Raw genomic sequence first — 21,915 nt, 5'->3', positions numbered from 1 at the left:
GTAACTGTGGGTGAGGGCCCTGAGTCCGCGTGCAGCCCTTATCACACACCACGCCCGGCGCACAGACCTGCGTGCGTGTGGCCACAGCACGTCGGCACACGCACCACGAGGTCCCCGGCGTGCACCGTGGGCTCTGGGCCGGCCTGCTCGCCCGCCCGCGTCTCTCCCCTCCTGTCGGGGTCCTGCCCTCTAAGTTCCCTGGTCAGTCCATCCCCTGCGCCCCCCGCCTGCCTCTCCCAGCCCCACGCCTCAGTGGAATCCAGGCGGACCCAGCGGCGCCACAGCAGGACTCCCAGGTGTCAGGTGCTGGGGACCGGAGGGCGGCTCCTGGCCAGGGCGGAACGTGGCGTCGGCCCCGGGCCTGTGCCTCTGGGCTGACTGGAGGCACCCTCAGGGGTCCCAGGAAGCCCAATCGGACCCAAAGTGCCAGCCCACCGCGGAGACCCCCAGGGCTGTGGCTGAGCCCCGCAGAGCTGCTGGGAGGCTCTCGGGGGCCTTGGGCCTGGTTCTGACAATCCGCGCACGGCCCACCCATTGGGCACGGTTGCCCCCGGCCACATTCCCCTGTGACCCCCGCGGTGCCCTGTGGCCACCCCGGTCAGGCGCCACGTGAGCAGCCCCACCTTTCTCACGGGGGCGTTAAAACACGCGTAACCATTCTTTAAACGCGTCTTCACTCGCCTCTGTTTGGCCGTGCTGGGTCCTCTGGCCGCGGGGAGCTCTTCTCTCGTGCGGGGAGCAGGGGCCCCTCCCAGGTTGGGGTGCGCAGGGGCCCCACTGCGGAGGCTCCTGTCCTGGTGGAACGCGGGCTCTGGGCGTGGTAGTTGCTCCTCCTCGGCACACGGAACCCTCTCGGTTCAAACCCGTGGTTGAACCCACATCTCCTGAACTGGCAGGTGGACACCTCGCCGCGGGACCTCCAGGAAAGCCCCTTCAACCGTGTGTAAACGGGTGCAGTCCCCCAGCATCAAGCACGTTCACGACGTGCAACCACGACCGGCATCGTCTCCAGAACCTGCCCGTCTCCCTAAAACGAGACGCCTTCCCTGTTAAGCCCCACCCCTGCCGCCCCCAGCCCGCGCCACCGTCAGCTCCGGCCTCTATGCCTGTGACCCGGGCCGGGACCGGCGGGAATCACACAGCAGCGCTTGCCCTTGAGGCCAGGCCGGCCTCACTGAGCGTCGTGGCCCCAAGGTCCATCCGCTGTGGCCCGCGTCGCGAGCGTCGTCGTCTTCGAGGCTGAAGAACGTTTCCCTCCCAGTCTGTCTGCCCCTCGGGCTCGTCGGTGGACGCGGGGCTGCTTCCCCTCTTGGCCGTTGATGGACAGCACTGTTGTGAACACGCGTGAACGGGCATCTCGCTGAGACCCCGGGCCGGTGCTTTCGGGCCTGCACCCGGAAGTGGGCTCACCGGGTCGTGGAGTAGATGTGTGTTTCGTGTTCTGAGGGCCCTTCGGGCTGTTTGCCACGGCAGCCGCACCAGCGGGCTTTCCCAGCAGCCGTCTGCAGGGATTCCACCCTCTTCGTGGAGTAACTCCCCTCACAGCTTGGGAGGTGGTTCTCTAGTGTGGGTTTGATTTCTGTTTCTCTGATAATCAGCGATTCTGAGCGTCTTTTCACGTGCTCTCGGCCATTCGCGTGCCTTTAGACAAACGTCCACTTGAGCCCGTTTCCAGCGTTGACTCCGGTTGTGTGTCCTCGTGAGTTTGGGAGTTCTCTCCATGCTCTCGGAGCTGGTCGCTCAGTAGGTGCACGGTTTGCGGGCGTTTTCTGCATTCTGCGGCTTGCCTCTCAGCCTGCTGACGCCGTCTTTGATGCACAAAACGTTTAACTTTTGATGAAATCCAGTTTGTGGTGTTGTCTGTGTGTTTGGTGTCGCGCCCCAGAAATGGATGCCAGGACCCAGGATCAGGCAGCCTTTGCTCTGCTTTTCCCTGCGAGTTCTATAGCTTTAGGTCTTTGCTCTTTTTTAGGTTAATTTTTGTGTATGTGGTGTTTGGTAGGGGTCTCAACCCTGTAGGAGAGGCCTGAGAGCCTGAGGAGGCCCATGAGGGAGCAGGTGGGTTGCGGGTGGGCCCCCAGGCCCCCCGGGGAGGGGCTGTGCGCAGCACCGTGAGGACGGCCGTCGGTGCTGTCTGTCCGGACGCCGCCCTGCACGCAGAGGGGCCGCTGGACCCCGGGCCGCGTCACCTGCCTGGGCTGGACTGTGTCCTGAGGGGTGTGGGGGTCACCTCGGGGGGCCTGCGTGTCTCTGGTGGCCCTGGACAGCGGGAGGGACCTGCCCCCTGGCTGACCTCTGTCCCTGTCGCCGACCAGCTGAGGGAGCTGGTCACTTGGGCCTGCACATGACCTGAAATTGAGAAAATCAGAACTGACGCCACCAGGCACCCCGGTAATGTGGCAGGCATTACCTTCAGGAGGCTGGGCCCCCGGGAGCCCTGGGCGGCTGCTGGGCCGGAACCAGACATGCAGAGCCGCTGGCCAAGGGCTGGGCGGAGTCAGCACCCGGACCAGGGAGCAGCCGCTGGGCCCGCCCGGCTCCTGGTGGGGACTCCTGTCTGCAGACCTTTCTTAGGGCACAAATGGAGGAGCCCCTGGAACTGTCACAGCCTAGAGCTCACTGCTGCTCTGGGCGACTTCACAGGCCCTTGCTCACGTGTGTGCACACGTGCACACTGGGGGTTCACGCGTGTGGTTGCTGCCGACATAGTGTTCACGTCGTCCTTAGCACTCGCTCTGTGCGGCCCCTGCATGCCCAGTGGGGATCATCTGGGGGTCTCTGCTCTAAGCCAAACGGCCAGCCTTGCTGGGGCTGCGCCGACTGGCCAATTGTGCAGTCACTGCCATCAGCAGAGGCGTCTCTGGGGTGTCTCCAGGTGCGCCCCTCGCCCTGGGCTGCGGGGTGAGCTCCACGGAAGGGAAGGGCTCTGATTCCTCATCCCCGCCCACCAGGCCCGTCCAGGGCTCCCCGCCCTGCTGGCCTGTGTAGGAGGAGGCTCACGCTGTTCTCTCGTTGGCAGGTGAAGGGCGGATGATCGGATGATCGAGGCCTCCGGGCTGCAGGGAGAGCCCTGGACGTCAGCATCGATACCGGGGACCCGCGCTCCAGTCACGCACCTGGGAGCCGCACCGCAGCCGCCAGCAGCCGAGCCGGCCTCCCGCCATCCGGAGGACAGGGAATGACGGAGGTGGCCCCGCGGGCCTGGGGGGCGGCGGAGTGTGCCTGAGGAGGGGCTGGGCCGCCTCCCGCGGCGGGAGCGCCATGCCAGCTGGAGCGGGGGCGCCGGGGCAGGGGCTGCAGCGGGCCGTGGCCTCGCCCCCCGAGGCGCGCTGAGCGCCTCCGCCTTGCACCGGCTCCCACCGCCGGGGCACGCGTGCGTGCGAGCGTGCGAGCGAGCGTGCGTGCGTGCGTCGGGCCCGAGCCTCCCGCCTCGGCAGCGTCTCAGCATCGTCGTCGTCGTCCGAGCTCGCCCCGCGGCTGGTGGGCCCCCGGTGCTGCCCGGCCGGACCATGGGATGCCGGCAAAGCTCAGAGGAGAAGGAGGCGGCCCGGCGGTCGCGGCGCATCGACCGCCACCTGCGCTCGGAGAGCCAGCGGCAGCGGCGCGAGATCAAGCTGCTGCTGCTGGGCACCAGCAACTCGGGCAAGAGCACCGTGGTGAAGCAGATGAAGATCCTGCACAGCGGAGGCTTCAACCTGGAGGCCTGCCGCGAGTACAAGCCGCTCATCGTCTACAACGCCATCGACTCGCTCACGCGCATCGTGCGCGCCCTGGCCGCGCTCAAGATCGACTTCCACAACCCCGACCGCGCCTACGACGCCGTGCAGCTGTTCGCGCTCACGGGCCCGGCCGAGAGCAAGGGCGAGATCACGCCCGAGCTGCTGGGCGTCATGCGGCGGCTGTGGGCCGACCCCGGCGCGCAGGCCTGCTTCGGCCGCTCCAGCGAGTACCACCTGGAGGACAACGCGGCGTACTACCTGAACGACCTGGAGCGCATCGCCGCGCCCGACTACGTGCCCACCGTGGAGGACATCCTGCGCTCGCGGGACATGACCACGGGCATCGTGGAGAACAAGTTCACCTTCAAGGAGCTCACCTTCAAGATGGTGGACGTGGGCGGCCAGCGGTCGGAGCGCAAGAAGTGGATCCACTGCTTCGAGGGCGTCACCGCCATCATCTTCTGCGTGGAGCTCAGCGGCTACGACCTGAAGCTCTACGAGGACAACCAGACGGTGAGTGCGCCGCGGCTCCTCCGCGCCTCCGCGCGCCGGCCCGGGGCCGGGGCCCCTTCACGGGGAGCCGGCGGCCACCGCCCCGCGAGGACCGCAGGGTCGCGCCTGCCGCCAGGACGTCCGCCCAGAGCGCGGCTCGCGGTGGTCACTCCATTCCAGGACCCCCGGCCCACTCTGACCAAGTAACCACTATACCCGCAGCCCCGGGCAGGGAGACTGCCCTGGGCCACGGTGCCCTCAGGGTGCTAGCGGGGCCGGTGCCCAGGGGGCCTGCACCTTGGTGCTTTGCGCAGGCCACACCCCATGCCTGCTGTTCTCGGGTGCAGTGGGCCAGCTGGGGCCTGCCCCCCAGCCCTCAGAGCCCGTGGACCTCCCAGGGCAGGGAGGAAAAGGGCTGGCACCCCGAAAGGCTTCGCTGCGGGTGAGGTCGGGGGCAGCAGATGTGTGGGGAGGGGCCCAGGAGGCGGGACTGAGGCTGGCTGCTGGCAGGACCAAGGCGGGCAGGCGGCCAGTCGTGGGCCCGGGCGGCGGTTCCCCCCAGCTGAGCACCAGGCTCGGTCCCGGGAACCTCGGCCCCACGACCTGACCCAGTCCTGAGCGTCCGTCAGCCGCAGGGTGAAGGAACTCCTCTGAGGCGTCGTCCCTGGGGTCGAGGACGGACTGGGAATTCTCTCAGGCCCTCTGCCCAGGCTGGGGACTGCCCTGTAGGCTCAGCCTTGAGCGTGTGGGCGAGTATAGGAGGTTGCCGAGGGACAGCTCGGCCTGGGGCTGAAGCCACTGGGGCTTGACGGGAGCTGCTGGGCAGGCTGGGAGGCAGGCCCCCGGCAAGGAGGCTGGGCAGTGCCCCGCAGGCCCAGCTGGGCAAGAGACCCCGGGCGCCAGGAGCCACAGTGCTGGGGGCCGCTCAGCTGTACAGGGGTGGATGTGGCCGGGCAGCCCCCCAGCAGAGAGTTTAAGACAGGCAGGACCCTGGTGGGGGGTGGTCTGAGTCAGGCAGGAAGAGGTTTCTGATCCCGGCTTGGGGGCCTGGCCAGCCCACAGCCCCAGGGGCCAGCCCATCTCACTCCCAGCACTGTGCCCGCATCTGCCCACCCCCGCTTCTGTGTGGCGTGTGGTCCTGGGCAGCGGCGGGGCGAGGCCAGGCTCCTTGCTGAGCACGGCCGAGGGCGTGGGGCCGCCCGGATGGGTGTGCGCCCACCCGGGCTCCGCCCCCCAGCTCTCTGGCACCGGCTTGGTTCTGCTCCCCCGGGGCTGGCTGGTCATGGCCCTGGGCCCTGAGGCCCAGATCTCCAGGCCACCTCCTCTGTCATCTCCAGGACCGGAGGACAGGCGGGGTGAATTCCCTGGGCACTGGGCGGGGTGCCCAGGCTGTTGGCCGGCGCATCCTGCCACAGAGCTTGCGCCTGCAGGAGTGCTGGGTCAAGAGGGGCGTGGGGGGCCAGGCCCCGGGGCGCCCTGCGTTCCATGGAGGCATGTGGCCGCCCTGTCCCCTGCCCCCCACCCTGCCCATCAGGTCTCAGCCCAGGCATCACGCCCGCCCGGCAGGCGCCCACACACTGCCGCTCTGCACACCAGGGCCCCGTCGTGTGTGGGCAAGCAGCCGCCTGGCTGAGCCCACCGCATGGCCAGGCGGACAGGCGGCTTCTCCGAGGCCCATGGGTCGTCACGGTGTCTCCTGGAGCGAGAGACCCCCAGCCTGCCCCCCGCCTGGGCTCGGCAGGCCTGGGGAGGTGACTGTTCACCAGAAAAGGAGATTCTCAATGAGAAACTCAAGCAGGGCTGGAAATTCACTGGATTCCAAGTGGTTCTGACCTTTCATGCTCCACCAGCAGTATCTCGATGGAAAACAAACACTGCCGGGCGGAGACAATGCCGCCCTGAGTCGACAACAGGGGCTGGCTGCCAGGGAGGGGGGTTGCAGGGCTGCCCCCTGCCCTGCCCCTGCCATTGCCTTTCCAAGAGCCCCGGTGGAGGCCGGGTGGCCCTGAGAAACCAGAGGGGGCGCGACCCAGTGCCAGGCTCCTGACGCGGCCCGGCGGAGCTACCCCTGCCCCCCACTCGGCGTCTGCAGCCTTGTCTCCCCCCACCAGGGCCCCCTCCCGCCCCTGCCGGCTTCTGCGTCAGCGTGTTGCCAAGGGTGACGTCAAGACCGCTGGGCTCGAGGCGCGTGCAGGGCAGCCCCTGGGCAGGGGCAGATTCCGGGGTGTCCGTGGACCCTGGCAGCCCGCGGGTCGCAGAAGCCACGCGCAGCCTCGGGCCTGGTGCCGGGCCCTGGTCCCAGGAGGGTTCCAGCGGTCCTGAGTCGGCCCGGGCCCCGTCCCCCGTGCTGGGCTGCCGGAGCTCAGCCCAGGCGTCACCCGTGGGTGCCATGGGCCGGCGCTGGTGCCCGGGTCCCTGCCTTGGCATGAGGACAGCTCGGAGGCCGAGCCCACCGGCCCAGCCAGGCTGCCCGACCCCACCCACCCTCTGTGGAGCGCCCCACCGCCCCCCACCGCCTGGCTGCCGGCCTCCGTCAGGGTGGAAAAGATGATGAGCTCAGCTGTGGCCCCCGCGGGTGCCCACCCGCCCGGACAGCCCCCAAGTGCCCCCCTGAGTGCCCCGCAGACAGGGCCCCAGCACCCTGCTGTCAGCCTGCTCCGGCCTCGCCGGCGGGGCCCCCAGAGGGACAGGCCAGGCGGCCGCGAGGTGTCAGTTCTCACGGGAGCACCTTCAGTGGCTTGCCATGCTGTGGGCTGTGGGCTGTCAGCTGGCTTGCTATGCGCCTGCTGTGTGCCTGCTGTGTGCCTGCTGTGTGCCTGCTGTACACCTGCTGTGTGCCTGCTGTGTGCCTGCTGTACACCTGCTGTGTGCCTGCTGTATACCTGCTATATACCTGCTGTGTGCCTGCTGTACGTCTGCTGTATACCTGCTGTGTGCCTGCTGTATACCTGCTGTGTGCCTGCTGTGTGCCTGCTGTATACCTGCTGTGTGCCTGCTGTGCGCCTGCTGTATACCTGCTGTGCGCCTGCTGTATACTTGCTGTGTGCCTGCTGTGCACCTGCTGTGTGCCTGCTGTGTGCCTGCTGTGTGCCTGCTGTACACCTGCTGTGTGCCTGCTGTGTGCCTGCTGTACACCTGCTGTGTGCCTGCTGTGTGCCTGCTGTATACCTGCTATATACCTGCTGTGTGCCTGCTGTACGTCTGCTGTATACCTGCTGTGTGCCTGCTGTATACCTGCTGTGTGCCTGCTGTGTGCCTGCTGTATACCTGCTGTGTGCCTGCTGTGCGCCTGCTGTATACCTGCTGTGCGCCTGCTGTATACTTGCTGTGTGCCTGCTGTACACCTGCTGTGTGCCTGCTGTGTGCCTGCTGTATACCTGCTGTATACCTGCTGTGTGCCTGCTGTACGCCTGCTGTATACCTGCTGTGTGCCTGCTGTATACCTGCTGTGTGCCTGCTGTGTGCCTGCTGTATACCTGCTGTGCGCCTGCTGTGCGCCTGCTGTATACCTGCTGTGCGCCTGCTGTATACCTGCTGTGTGCCTGCTGTGCGCCTGCTGTATACCTGCTGTGTGCCTGCTGTGTGCCTGCTATATACCTGCTGTGTGCCTGCTGTGTGCCTGCTGTATACCTGCTGTGTGCCTGCTGTGTGCCTGCTGTGTGCCTGCTATATACCTGCTGTGTGCCTGCTGTGTGCCTGCTGTATACCTGCTGTGTGCCTGCTGTGTGCCTGCTGTATACCTGCTGTGTGCCTGCTGTATACCTGCTGTGTGCCTGCTGTATACCTGCTGTGTGCCTGCTGTGCGCCTGCTGTATACCTGCTGTGTGCCTGCTGTGCGTCTGCTGTGTGCCTGCTGTATACCTGCTGTGCGCCTGTTGTATACCTGCTGTGTGCCTGCTGTGCGCCTGCTGTGCACCTGCTGTATACCTGCTGTGCGCCTGTTGTATACCTGCTGTGTGCCTGCTGTGCGTCTGCTCTATATCTGCTGTGTGCCTGCTGTATACCTCCTGTGCGCCTGCTGTATACCTGCTGCGTGCCTGCTGTGCGCCTGCTGTGCACCTGCTATATACCTGCTGTGCGCCTGTTGTATACCTGCTGTGTGCCTGCTGTATACCTGCTGTGCGCCTGTTGTATACCTGCTGTGTGCCTGCTGTGCGCCTGCTGTATACCTGCTGTGCGCCTGCTGTATACCTGCTGTGCGCCTGTTGTATACCTGCTGTGTGCCTGCTGTGCACCTGCTGTATACCTGCTGTGCGCCTGCTGTATACCTGCTGTGCGCCTGCTGTATACCTGCTGTGTGCCTGCTGTGCGCCTGCTGTATACCTGCTGTGTGCCTGCTGTGTGCCTGCTGTGCGCCTGCTGTATACCTCCTGTGCGCCTGCTGTATACCTGCTGTGTGCCTGCTGTGCGCCTGCTGTGCACCTGCTGTATACCTGCTGTGCGCCTGTTGTATACCTGCTGTGTGCCTGCTGTATACCTGCTGTGCGCCTGTTGTATACCTGCTGTGTGCCTGCTGTGCGCCTGCTGTGTACCTGCTGTGCGCCTGCTGTATACCTGCTGTGCGCCTGTTGTATACCTGCTGTGTGCCTGCTGTGCGCCTGCTGTATACCTGCTGTGCGCCTGCTGTATACCTGCTGTGCGCCTGCTGTATACCTGCTGTGCGCCTGCTGTGCGCCTGCTGTGTACCTGCTGTGTGCCTGCTGTATACCTGCTGTGCGCCTGCTGTGCACCTGCTGTGTACCTGCTGTGTGCCTGCTGTATACCTGCTGTGCGCCTGTTGTATACCTGCTGTGCGTCTGCTCTATATCTGCTGTGTGCCTGCTGTTTGCTTCTGACGTGTCTACTGTATGTCTGGTATATGCTTGTCTTGCGCCTACTATATACTTGCTGTATCCCTGCTGTGCGCCTGCTGTGCGCCTCCTGCACGCCTGCCATGTGCCTGCTGTGGGTATGAGGCCCAGGTGGGCCCAGATGCCATGGTGAGCCCGAGTGTCTGGGGTACAGGGTTTGAGGTGGGGGCACTCACCCCGGCACAGCTGATTGTTGTGTCTGCAGACCCTCTTGGTGCCTAGAGACTCTGCCCCTCCTTCGGGACCTGGCAGGCACATCTCCCAGGGGTGTTTTCACTTTCTCACAGGGCTCCTTACAGGAGGCCTGGTGTCCCCACCACTACCCAGCAGTATCCGGTCAGCCATGTCATCTGGGTTGAGGATCTCGGGCAGGGGACACAGGGACATGCTTCTTAGGGGTCAGTGTGTGCCTTAGCGGCCCCTCCTGGTCCTGGGGAGCCTTTCCCTACCCGCAGATGGTTGGTAGGGGCTAGCACACAGTGGCGTGCTATAGACGTGGCCAGGATCGGGAAGAGCCAATGTCTGGGGCCCTGGCTTCTAGGGCACAGCTGAGAGGGAGCCCCTGCAGGTGCTGCTGAGGGGGGCCGCTCCAGGCTGTCCTGCAAGTCCTGTGACCCGCCACCCATACACCACGCATTGACATTCAGCCCCGAAAGGGCTCACGTTTCACTGCCGTAAGAAGACTGTCGTTGCAGAGCAGTGCCGCCGGGAGTGTGGCCCAGCAGCCAGCATCTGCTGGTGGCAGAGCAGGAGGCGTTTGTCCGACAGACGTGGCCAGAAGGGGGGGCCCAGCGTGGGTGACGCCCAGCTTAGCCTGGAAGGGGCTGGATGCAGCCTCCAGGGCCCTTACCTAGTCAGCTCCGCAGACGGGGAGCCCGAGGCTCAGGTCGCCATCGTGGGCCCAGGGCTAGGAGCCAGGGTGCGGACAGCGAGTGGGCCTGAGGGGCTTGAGCGGCTATTGGGGGTGGCGCCGCCCTAGCAGCACCGACCTCGGAAGCAGGACCCCCTGAGTCCCTGGCGGGGCCGTGATGGTGCCTCCCAGCCCAGCTGCAGCAGGCACAGGGCTCAGCTGGCCACACTGTGCCTCCCCGCAGGTGTCTCTGCGTGCTCGGCCCGGACCTGTCTCTTTGTGGCCCGTCACCCCTCCCAAGGGAGCCCGCGGGGCCGGTCGCACGCTCGCTGCCGGGAGCGGCTGCCAGGGCTCATGGGCCCTGGCCGCCTCCACCTGGGCGCCTCCGGCCCTGGCATCGCCTGGGGCTCCTGCTCCCCCACCCAGCCCTCGTCTTGGCCCCCCTTGGTGGCGGGGGGCATCTGGTCCTCTGCTCTCAGGCTCTGGGCTTCACTTGGGGGTGGGCAGTGCGGGTGGAGAGGCAGCACCCACGGCGGCCCCCCCACCCTGGCAGGTCAGCGGCCCTCCCCTGGCAGGTCAGCCTCCCCAGCGCCTGCAGGCAGCCGGTGGTGGGCATGTGCCCACTGACATTTCAGCCCCAGACGGGGCCCACCCCGCCCCACAGGGTGCTCCCAGAGCCCCTGCCTCCTGCTCCCTTGGCGCTCAGCGTCTGCCAGAGTCCATTCTCCGCCAGCCATCAGCTGGACGGAAGGATGCCTGCCGCTCAGAGGGCCTTCCTCCAGCCCCGCTGCTCACTTTGGGTCCTTGTGGACTTACTCCTCCATGGGGTTTGCCTCTTGCCGAGACCCTGGAGGCCCCCCGCCCGCCCCCGAGGCCGTCACTGGACGCAGCAGGGCAGCTGGGATACACCCCCTCCCTCCACCCCAGGTCGCTCTGCCTTCGCCGCGTGACCTGGTGGATTCTGCCGGGGGGTGTCCACGTGTTCTCGGATCTGAGGCTGGGGCCCTCTGCCTCACAGGCGGGTCGGGGTCAGCCTCTTGCCAGGTCTCGGGCTCTGTAGGCAGGGCTGCCCCCCGCTACGCTGCACCCCCGTCCTCTGAGGCAGTGGACATCACATTAGCAGCTTGAGATCAGCCAGGTGAGAGCGGTGATGCCGCAGACATCCTCAGGTGCTATGGCCCCCCCCCCCCCCCCACAGGTGGATGTTAAACGGCCCCCGCCTCCTCCAGGCAGTGATTCCCTCACGTCCCTGCCCAGCAGGCTCGGTCTTCAGTGAACAATGGTGCCCGCCACCGGCTCCTCGTAGAGCCGGGCCAGCCGCCCCCGACCCCTCAGCGCCGCCCTGCTCTGGGCCTGCGGCCACACACGTCATTTCTGCTCGCGTTTGCCCTGCTGGGGGACGGCCCTTTGCCAGAGCGGTTCACGCTCTCTGCAGGCAGGGAAATCGATGCTGTGTGCAGATGGGCCGCCCGGGAGCCGGGGGCGCTGCTGCGTCCGTCAGCGTGTTCGTGGCCAGCCCCGGGGTCCTCCCCCGCCCTGGCCCGAGGACAAGCCCCCATTCCTCCCCTGAGGTCACACGGAGACTGCATGGAGCAGCCTCTGGAGACTGAGACTGGCTTCCGTGGGGCCTGGCAGTGAGGCAGCCCCAAGCAGCAGCCAGGGGCTCTCCTGCCCCAGAGACCAGCGTGTGGGCAGAAGGGCCCGACATCGGGGGCAGGGCCTGGGGCAAAGCTGGGGGTGCTGGCCGGGGCTCCCCCTTGCCAAGCTCGCCGGGGGCAGCCCCTTGAGGCAGGACCAAGGGGTTTGGGGGGCCTCCCGGGGGAGTCCAGCCCACAGCCTGGTCTCTGGGGTGGCCGTCACAACCAGGCCTCCGTAGCCCCTAGCTCTGTCCGCCCACGTCCCCCCCAGCGTGTCTGTGCTCAGCGGGACGTCGGGGCAGAGGACCCTCCCAGCTCGCAGCCGCCAGGCCAGTGGGGTAATTAACTTCCTGAGCGGGTTCGTCCTGCTCCACACACACACGTACACACACTCACACACACACTCATCAGAGCGGCCCTGGGGCTTAAGACGCAGGTTATTATTCTTTCAAAGGGTTTCTGTGACCCGAGAGCTGCAAGACAGCTCCTCTGCTTACCAAGGACAGGCTGCAGGGACCAGGCTGAGACCTCCGGGGGGCCCCCTCGGGGGCCTTGGTGCTGACAGAATGTGGGGGGCGGCCCCCGAGGCCCCGCCGGCTCTGACAGCCCAGCGTTCGGGTTAAGGTCTGAATACAGTCAGCGACGCGGAGGGAGTCCCCCCACAGAGCAGGCGCCCCGCCCCGTTCCCTGCACCTGGCTCCCCACTGGACTCGGGTCCTCAGATCTGGAGCTGAGCTCAGTGGGCCCCGGGGGCCTGCCCTGAGGCTCCCTCTGAGGCTCGCCCAGGCCGCAGGGTCAGGCCCTGCACACCTCTGCTGCCCTCCAGCGACCCTGCCAGCAGTCCTGACCGAGGAGGCCCAGGCCTCCTGTGGCCAGCCGGAGGAGACTGGCACGGCGACCGGGCGGCCCTTGCTTCCAGTGCAGCCGCCCCCTCCAGCTCACCTGCCGGAGGATGGGACCCCGGGAGGCAGGAGGGCAGCCTTCGGCCATGAGGGTCCAGCCCCGCCTTCCCACCCGCAAAGCTGGGCGACAGGCCTGTGACTCGGGGACAGGACCCAGTTTTGATGTCTGCCATTCCCGGCGCCCATCTCTGGCACCCGCGGGGCCTGGGGCTCTGGGGCTGGCGCTCAGATGGAGATCCCCGCCGGGCAGTGGAGTGTAGACCCCTTTCCCTGGCCTGGTGTGCTGGCTAGGAAGGCTGTGGGAACCCCAGGCCACCTCCTTTCCTCTCTCTCACACGAGAGAGCTGGACGCACAGGTGGGCTGGGCCCCCACGCAGCACGACGCCATCAAGGTCAAGACCAGCCCATCACAGCATGACTGAGCTGAGCCTCGGAGCCCGCTGGTGGCCATTCTGCCGTTCCCCCGCCCCCCGCAGTCCGGCTCAGGCCTGCCAGGGTCAGGCTGCAAGTGCCCCCCGGTGCGGCATCGCCAAGGCCAGAGGCCACCCCGGGCAGGGATGGAGGCGGTGCCAGGCTACGCTGTCACTGGGTGCTCCCCTGACGCCCATACCTAGCAGGCTGGCCGGGGGCCCCGGCACAGGGCCCGTTCCCCCCGGGGCCTCCCAGCCCTGCTGCGGTGGTGTGGGGCTCCAGGGAAGGCAGGGCACTCTGCTGGACAGCCGAGAGCCCATGGGGGCGGGAAAACGGACCGTCCCTGAGGGCTGTGGAGGGCCTGGGCGGGGCCCCCACATGTGATTCCAGCCCGGCCCCAGGCACAGCCACTGTGACCCCACAGCCCAGATGCTTCCTGCCACACTGCTGTTTGCCGACTCGGCCCAGGGAGTGATCCAGGGAGTCCCAGCTCGAGAAGGCAGGTTTCAGGGACCCACCAGGGAGATGGTGACCTCTGAAGGGCACGTCTTGTCTCTCTCAGGAGGACTGTGGCTTGGAAACCAGACACGGGGCCCCGCCCGGCTCCCTCACCCCCTCGCCTCCCCTGGGCAGGGGGCTGCGGGGCTTGGAGCACCTTGCAGGGCGGGGGCTGGGGTCAGCCACGGTGCCAGCATTCTGGGTAGAACGCCGGCCGCCGCCCAGGCCTGGCCTGCCGTGGCCCCAGGGTCCTCGGGAGGCCCTTGGCCACATGTGGGCGTCCTTCCCAGGAGAGGCTTTGTCTGGCCCTGGCCCAGCCCCACCCGCACCCCCGCTGATGGAGAAGCCAGTGCTGGGCGGTCATGACCCAGGTGCCCGCTAAGGGCGAGCACTTCTGAAACCATCTTGTCGGCCCAGGGCAGAGGTTCCCCACTGGGATGCCTCCCCACCTACTGCCTCCGCTCGGGGAGGGGCGGCCCAGGGCTGCAGGAGCCCCGCTTGCTGGGCCGCGTCAGGCAAGAAGGCTGGGCCCCTGGGGTCCCCCTTCCGGTCCCAGGCCGGCTGCTGGCCCCCCGCCGGCCCTCCCGCGGTGGTGGCAATGGTCTGCACACGGGCCGGGCCCGCCCACACCTGCGTCCCGCCGCTGGCCAATTTCTCATCGGTGACGGACGCTCGGAGGGTGAGGGGCATGTGGATCAAGCCCGCAAAGTTTAAGAAAGACAAGTAGCAGACAGGTCTCATTTCAGCCAAAGCCAGGAAGGACGGGGGCTTCGAAGGAGGCGTGCTCCCTGCAAGGCAAGGGTGAGGGCGTTGGGGGTGAGGGGAGATGATGTGAGGGCAGGTGGGACCCAGAGCCTGGGCCTCCTCGAGGCTAGCGCCCGCCCCCGCTGGGCCCAACTCCAGGCTGGGCGGGGAGCAGCGTACAGGGGCTCCGTGCCCGTCAGGGCGAGTGCTCCACGCGTGGCCTTGGGACTCTGGGGGTCGACCCTAACTCGTTCCCCGCCCGCTGTCCCCGTGCCCCTGCCCTGGCCCTGCGGCCGCCCGTGGGCTCGGGAGCCGCCATCTCTGGCTCTGAGACCCCGTTGGCCCTTGAGGTTCCGTGAGAGCGGGTCCCTGATGCGTGCGTCCGGCCGCTCACGCGGATTCTTGCTGCACGGGTGGGCAGGGCCCCCGCGTCGGTCCTGAGCGGGCTGGCAGCCTGCCCGTGTGGCCGTGGGCTGTCCCCGTCTGGCCCCCGAGGACGCGGGGCGCCCCCAGGCCAACGTGGCTGTGGCTGTGAGGGTCGAGCACGCTTGTCCTGAGGCGCCCGGTGGGACCCAGGCCGAGCTCCTTCCTGTCCGGGGGCCGGGCTCCCTGGGAGGCTGAGGGCGCCTTCGTGCAGACCTCTAAGGCCCCCTACGCAGATGGCCCATCCCAGCTCGCCGAGCCTCCCCGTGGGGGGAATCCGGGACCTGCTTCTGGGGGGGGGGGGCGCTGGGCGGGGCGGCAGGGGCAGCCGGCGAGCTGCTCCATCAGGGCCTGAGCACAGCTTCCCCGCAGCCTGTTATCTTGTTTAAACAGCCCTGCTGTTTGAAGGGGCTGGCCTGGCCACACGGTTACCATGAGCCTCACAATTGTTCCTGGAGGGCGGGGGCAGGGGACAGGCCTCCAGAACACAACACACCCCCACCCCCCGCGGAGCCGCATCTGTTGATGGCCCCAGGCCTGTGGGGCCAGCGCCCCCGCCCCGCCCACCCCTGCCCGCCCAGGATGCAGGGAACCACCCTCTGGGGTGGGGGCAGGCCGGGCCCTTTTCGGAGGCCCCTTCTGGTCCCTGGGGGTGGGGGTCCGAGGGCCGTGAGTGCCCGGTGGGCGAGCACACCCCCCACCCCGACTGCTGATCCCAGTGCTGCTCGCTGACCCCCACTCTGACCCCTGACCCGGACCGGGCTGCCTGTCTGCAGGGTGCTGCAGACGCTGGGGGAGGGTCAGGGTCCCGACGGAGGGCACGAGGAGTCGTGGAGTCGGGTCCTGGGGCCATAGCACCGACCCCGGGCAGGACTGCGCTGTCTTGGCCCTGAGTCCCCAAGGGGTCGAAGGCCAGGGCAGCTCCGAGGGCTCGCGGATCCGGGCAGGAGGAGACGCGGCGGGCGGCCTGCTTGCCCCGCTGCCCCCGCCCCGACCGTGGCTTGCAGCCGCCCCCGCCGACCAGCCCCGGACACCACGGGACTCCGGCGCCCATCAGCCTCGCTAACCCAGTCCTGGGTCCGGGGCAGCGGCGCCTGGCCCTGCGGGAGGAACACGTGGGCAGCGCTGACTTGATCGGCCTGGGCGCGACCTAGTTGTCTGGCTTTTTCCCCAGGTGCTGGGAGCAGGGTTTAGGGTGTGGGCCAGCGGGGACTGCAGGTGGCTCCGGCTGTCAGAGGCTCTCCCTGGCGCAGAGGGGCCCTCAGCCCAGCCCCCACGTGCTATAAACGGGGGCCGTGGAGAGGAGCGAGGCTCAGCCTGCGGGGCGGCCGTCGAGGCCAACACGGCCTCAGGGCTCCCTGCAGACTGCCCCGTCCCCCGCCCACCAGCAGCAGGTCTGGGTCTGCGATGCTGTGCAAAGCTGAGGGTGGAGGCTGCCTCCCTAGTTGCCGTGGAAATGGCAGGACTGCGCTCAGCCGCCCTGGTGGCACAGACTTGGCGGTGGGAGGGGCCTGAGGGGCCATGGGCATTCCCAGGCCCCCTGTGGGCAGGCCAGCCGGGACCATGCCTGCCCCACCCCCTATCTGCATAGGGCGGTGGTGACTGCACGCTGGCCGGGGTGAGCCAGGCTCGTGGACTTGTCCACAGGGGGCGCGCGATCCCTGGGACCGGAAGTCTAAGTCGCAGCCCCAGGCCTCCAGCCTCTGCCTCTTGCCGCCTCCTCCCTGTCCCCAGGGGGCCCTCCTGCCTGCGCCCCTCAGCCTGAGGACTGTAGCCACAAGCCGGGCCCTGCACCCCCAAGCACACCCCGCCCCTGACTCACGACAAGCTGGAGCCCAAAGGGAAACGCACAGCGGAGGCTGAGGACCTTTAGTGGATTTGGGGTTGGGGGGGATGGGTCGGGGGCAACCCAGGGCTTCAAACCGCCACGCAGCCTGCGATCCGGGCCCGGTCCCTTTCCTGTGGAGCCCCCAGGCTGTGCTAGACTTTTCTGCAGCTTTGCATGGAGACGACACAGCCCACTCTCAGCCATAGGCTGCAGCCCCCGACTTGGGTGACGAGCCTGTCTCCACAGCTGCAGGTGCAGCTGACACGGGTCCCCCCCCCCGCCGGTGCCCCTGCCAGCACCTCGGGACAGACGGGGTGTGAGGCCGGGGTCCACTCTCCCTGTCCTCAGCGGAGGAGATCCGTGCGGCAGGGCTCAGGGCGGGCCAGGGAGGTCCCGGGGGCTCCTCCCACCCAGGGCACAGGGCTGTCTGGGTCTCAGCTGCCTTGCAGGCCGTGGGGGAGGGGGCGGTCAGTGCCACGCTGAGCATGGGCCCCCCCGACGGTCCTGCGGCCAGCAGCGCCCTCACACCCCGAGGACCGCTGGTGCCGCCTCGACATCCAGCCCTGGATGGACCCTCCCCGTTCAGCCCACTGAGCCAGGTGCCGCCAGGCGTCCCCGCTGGCAGCCCCCGCCCTCGGCGCCCTCGGTGCCTGGCACTGTGGTGAATGGAGCTCATTCACGCCTGCAGCCCAGCCTCCCCGCCTGAAAAGCTGGGTTCACGGCTCCTGAGAACAAACACCCCAGCCTGGTCCTGCAGCAGGCAACCCGGGGCCCTCCTGGGCCAGGACCTCATGCTGGGCTCCAAGGAGCCGAGCGAGCGCCGGGCCGCCTCCTGGCCACCAGGTGCCCCCCCCCCCCCGCCCCAGGACATCTGGCCTTGTGTCTCCAAGTCAGCACATGATGGCTGCTGCGGGCCCTGGTGCCCAGCACGGGGCCTCTCAGCTTCCCATGGGGGTCCCGTTCTGCCTCCAACCTCTGGAGGAGGGCGGCCGACAGAGCCCCCTTTGCCGGGGGAGCAGCGGGCCTGACACACAGCTGGAGGCTGGCAGAGCAGGATGCTGGCTGCCCAGGGAGGCGGGGGAGGTGTGAGGGGAGCCAGCTTGAGTGGCAGAGGGTGTGGGGATGCTGACGGGCCGGGCTTTCCGGGGCCCCTGGAGGGGCTGTCGGGGTGGGAGGAGGTGCTGGGGGCCCCCACAGACAGGTGGCCAGTGGCCCACACGCCCTGGCCCTCCATGTCCACTCCGCCTCCCCCCCAGAGGCCAGAGACCCCGCGAGCTGGCCAGGGAGGTACCCTCCCTGTGGGGGTGGGCGGGCCCCCGTTCCCTCCTGCCCAGGGCTGGTCAGACCGCACTCCTGTCAACGGGTTCCCACCCCCCACCACTGCAGGGCGGACCAGCAGAGCCCCAAGTGACCCCTCGGCAGGCGGGCTGGACGCAGGAGCCGCCTGTCTCCCCCCACCCCGGTGACCCAGCAGGGCCCAGATGCCTGGACATCCCAACAGCTGTTGCCCCCACCCCGCGCTGGCCCAGCCACCCTGGAGCCCCGCCACACGCAGGGCCCCCTGGCCGCTCGGCCTCCGGTCTCTGGGCTCCGGCACCCGCCCGCAACCAGAGACGTGCTCGGCAAGTGTGTGCTCGGTGATTGGTGAATACGTGCCCCTGGCCGCATCTGTTGTTTATTGTACGTGTGAGATCTGGGGTCGGGAGCACCCTGATTAAGACATCATTCCCGTGAAATGACAGACAGCTCCGCCACTGGTCCTTTCCACGCGGCTTCCGGGAACCCATTAGCGTTCGTTGCCACCCAGTGGCAGGCGGTGTTCCTGGACCACCAGCTACGGGGAGGGCGACTCCATCCTGATCTCAGACATGCTGGGGGCTGGCATCCTGCTTCTGTCTGGGGAAGGATCACCCCCCCAACACACACAATCACCCCCAACACACACACGGTCACCCCCAACACACGATCACCCCTCAACACACACGATCACCCCCCAACACACGATCACCCCCAACACACAATCACCCCCCAACACACACGATCACCCCCCAACACACGATCACCCCCAACACACACACACGATCACCCCCCCAACACACACCCTCCCCAAGACCTGAGACCAGGCTCTTTCTAACAAAAGCACAGGAAGGGTTTGGGAGACCAGCCTCCCAGGTGGAGCGCAAGGCCTGGAGTCTATGTCTCCGTGGTGAGGGGGTGGCGGGGAGGGGTGCCTTGTCAGCCCTGATACCATCGGACCCTGTACGTCCGAGAGGGCCAGGCCTCTGGGAGATGAGGGCGGCCCCGGGCACCCCCACCCTGGGGCCAGCAGCTCTGCACACTGCCCCGGAGGGTCAGCGAGCCCGGGGGCCTTGGAGAACATTTCTGGCCCCTCCCGGCCTCGGTTTCTTCATCCGCAGAATGGGGATGATAAGGTCGAGGGCGGTCAGCAGGGCATCCCTGTTCATTGCGCATGCTCAGAACAGTCCTTCACCCAACAGCTCAGCTCTAGACTGGCCCTGCCCTTGGGACACTCACCTTGTGCATCTTAAAACACAGGGCAGCTCGCCACCCGCAGGTGTCCCTTTAGGAGCAAGGAGATCAGTTGTGGGGGGCAGGGGGGAGCAGGTGAAGGCCCTGGGCTCCTCCAGAGCCCGCAGGCTGCACGCATATCCTTGGTTCTCTTGGGGGGGTGGAAGGGGCCCCCTGGGCCACACTGCAGTCACGGGGGCTCCGGGGGGCCGTCCTCACCTCCTCGGGGGCGGCGGAGGGCTCCTGTGTGTGGGGCACCAGGTGAGCACTCAGCCACCAGGGGCTGGGCTGGCCCAGCTCCGCCCTGGCACCTTTTAGGAACAGAGGCCTCCTGCACGTTGAGACTCTGTGAGGCCTGACGCCTGGCGGGATGGAGGCTCCCTACCGGCCCACCCTCGGCAGGCAGGGCTGACCACATGCTCGCTGCAGGGGGCTGTGGCATGGACGGTCTTCCGTGGGAGGCAGGGGCTGGCCTGTGGCGGGGGTGGGGGGGTTCCCCTGCCGGCAGCCCTGAAGGTGCGTGGGGTCCGCGGCCCCTGGGGGGGCCCGGCTGTGCTGACCGCCCCCGCCCCTCCCCCCAGAGCCGGATGGCCGAGAGCCTGCGCCTCTTCGACTCCATCTGCAACAACAACTGGTTTGTCAGCACGTCCCTCATCCTCTTCCTGAACAAGAAGGACCTGCTGGCGCAGAAGATCCGCCGCACCCCGCTGACCGTGTGCTTCCCCGAGTACAGCGGCCAGAACACCTACGAGGAGGCCGCCGTCTACATCCAGCGGCAGTTCGAGGACCTGAACCGCAACAAGGAGACAAAGGAGATCTACTCACACTTCACCTGCGCCACGGACACCAGCAACATCCAGTTCGTGTTCGACGCCGTGACCGACGTCATCATCCAGAACAACCTCAAGTACATCGGCCTCTGCTGAGGGGCCGGCGGGGCCCAGCCCGGGGCGGAAGGCGGGGGCGGAACGCGTCCCCAGCCCGCCCCCTCAGCCCCCGAGGCTCTGCAAACACGACTGTATACGGATAGGTTGCTAGGTAGGTAGACACACTTGGGCGTGCACACACACACGCGCACACACACACTCCCCGCAGACGGGCAGGCTCCCCGCCCGGCCGAGGTCCGTGAAGGCTTGAGGAGCTGTCGCCAAGTCCGCCCCCCAGTCCCCAGACCCTCCTGCCAAGTCACTCTGCCTTCCCGACGCGGCCCCGCTCCGCGCGGGGGGACCACAGGGCCGGGCGGCCGGCTCCCCGGGAGGAGACCCAGGGCCGGAGCCATGCCACCCCCACCGGCACACGCGGGCACCGGGCACCAGGCCGGCCACAGCACTGACTGGCCCTCCAGCCACTCACCGCCCTTTCAGACGCGCTTGGGGGACACGCAGCAAGCCGCACGGTGACCCACGTGGCGCGGCCCGCTGGGTTCCCGCTTTTCTCCTACGAGTTGGACGTTTTATAAAACCGAACCCTGGTTTTTTTCCTCTGATATCCTTTGTTTTTCGGAGTGGGGGGCAAATCTCCTGGTGTTTCGCAGAGATACAGAAAATTTCCAATGCAGTTGAGTATTCTTTTTTAAACGCAGAGTTTCAAAACCTATTTTTTCTTTCCCCCTCCGCGTGGCCCTCCTCGTGTCCTGGCTGCTGAGTGTCAGAGTCGTCACTGGACGCGTCTGCCCGGCGGTAGCCTCGGGGCCGCGTTGTACATAGGCCCGAGCAGTGTCCCCTCGTCCCTGGTGCGGCCTCCGCTTCGTTTTTCTTTCAGAAAATAAATGTGCCGTGTTCACAGAAGGCCCTTCACCGCGGGAGCGGATGAGCAGTAGCTCGGTGTCTCGGTGTTTAAAACGGGAAACGACCTGTGGCTTCTCCGCATGTGAAGGGATGGGAGGCCTGAGGGGCAGCTGGCCTCCTGTGAAGGCTGGGCCGCCTGAGGGGGGCCCTTCCTGCCCGCGGGGCCACCCCCTGCCACGTGGATGGCCCCGGCCGAGGGCTGCCCACAGAGCCCTCGCTGGGCGGACCCCCTCTGGTCCCTCATCCGGGACTCTGAGCCCGAGGCCGGTGCCCAGAGTCGCAGCCGAGGACTGTCGAGGGGGCGCGAGGAGCCGGGGGATGGCGCGAAAGTCCGAGATTGTCTCCTTTATGAAAATAAAATACCCTGAATGAGCCAGGCCTCGTCCCCGAGTCCTCTGTGCGGCGCGGGGTCGGGGAGGACGGTGGCCGCGCCCAGGTCCCTCTGCCCGCTTCCTGCACCCCTTTAGAAAAACCATCTGGAGATGAACGTCAAGAACCAACAAGCCCAACAGAGACGGAGGCCCGCCCGCCTGCGTGTCCCGAGGGGCTGCAGCTGGGGACAGTGGGGGCTCCAGCCCAAGCTGCTCGGTCACCTGGACTCCCTCTGCCCTGAAGACAGCACGTCCAGGGTCAGAGTCATCCCTGCAGGGCGGGCTGGCGGTGCGGAGCAGGGTCCCCAGCCCAGCACCGGCTGACTCGGCGGGGTGGGGAGCGGCATCGCCGAGGGTGGAAAACGCTCCTTAGGGAAGGTCATCCTCATTGCGCGGGGTCCTCTGGGGTGTCAGTGGCGACCCATTTGACAAGAGGACGGAACGTGCCCAAGGTCGGGGGCGGGGGCGGTGGAGCCATCCTCTCCAGGAGGGGCAGAGAGGAGGCTGGGGGCCAGCGCCTCCCAAGGCCTGGGTCTTTGCTCAGCTCTGCCCCCGAACGGCTGCGGCAGGGGCCCGGGGATGGGGGTGCACAGAGCCACCCCAGGGCGCCGTCCCAAACCCAGGACCGGGCCAACGCCCCGAGGGAGGGACGCAGACCGTGTGTGCAGGCCTCCTGCTCATCCCCAAGCAGCGGAAACCCTGGGGGAAGCTTTTGTATGAGAAGAACCTGCGAGTTAAGCTGTTGGAGGCTTATTCTGTGCTTTCGTGCCAGCGGGGATAAGAGCCGTAGCCTCACTGTGAGCGTCTTTAACTAAAAGCACACAACTGGAGGGAAACAGAAGGCGTCTGCCTCCTGCCCTGATGCGTTCAAGGA

The 21,915-nt window shown here is 67.3% G+C and overlaps 2 protein-coding genes across 2 annotated transcripts in view; one reads left to right on the top strand and one right to left on the bottom strand.

Annotated features, from left to right (window-relative positions):
- RSPH14 (radial spoke head 14 homolog) overlaps positions 1 to 21,915 on the bottom strand; it is a 48,362-nt gene that overhangs the window by 16,320 nt on the left and 10,127 nt on the right. The gene's annotated exons all lie outside the window — the stretch shown is intronic.
- On the top strand, positions 3,406 to 21,044 carry GNAZ (G protein subunit alpha z). Its single transcript, XM_027956862.3, has 2 exons — positions 3,406 to 4,232; positions 19,465 to 21,044. Exons 1-2 carry the CDS (start codon positions 3,510 to 3,512, stop codon positions 19,807 to 19,809), a joined length of 1,068 nt encoding a protein of 355 aa, XP_027812663.1. The 5' UTR covers positions 3,406 to 3,509; the 3' UTR covers positions 19,810 to 21,044.

This window comes from Ovis aries, chromosome 17, assembly GCF_016772045.2.
Source record: "Ovis aries strain OAR_USU_Benz2616 breed Rambouillet chromosome 17, ARS-UI_Ramb_v3.0, whole genome shotgun sequence".
Lineage (NCBI taxonomy): Eukaryota > Metazoa > Chordata > Mammalia > Artiodactyla > Bovidae > Ovis > Ovis aries.
The sequence above is the reverse complement of the archived record's forward strand: the minus strand, read 5'-3'. Positions and strand labels throughout refer to the sequence as shown.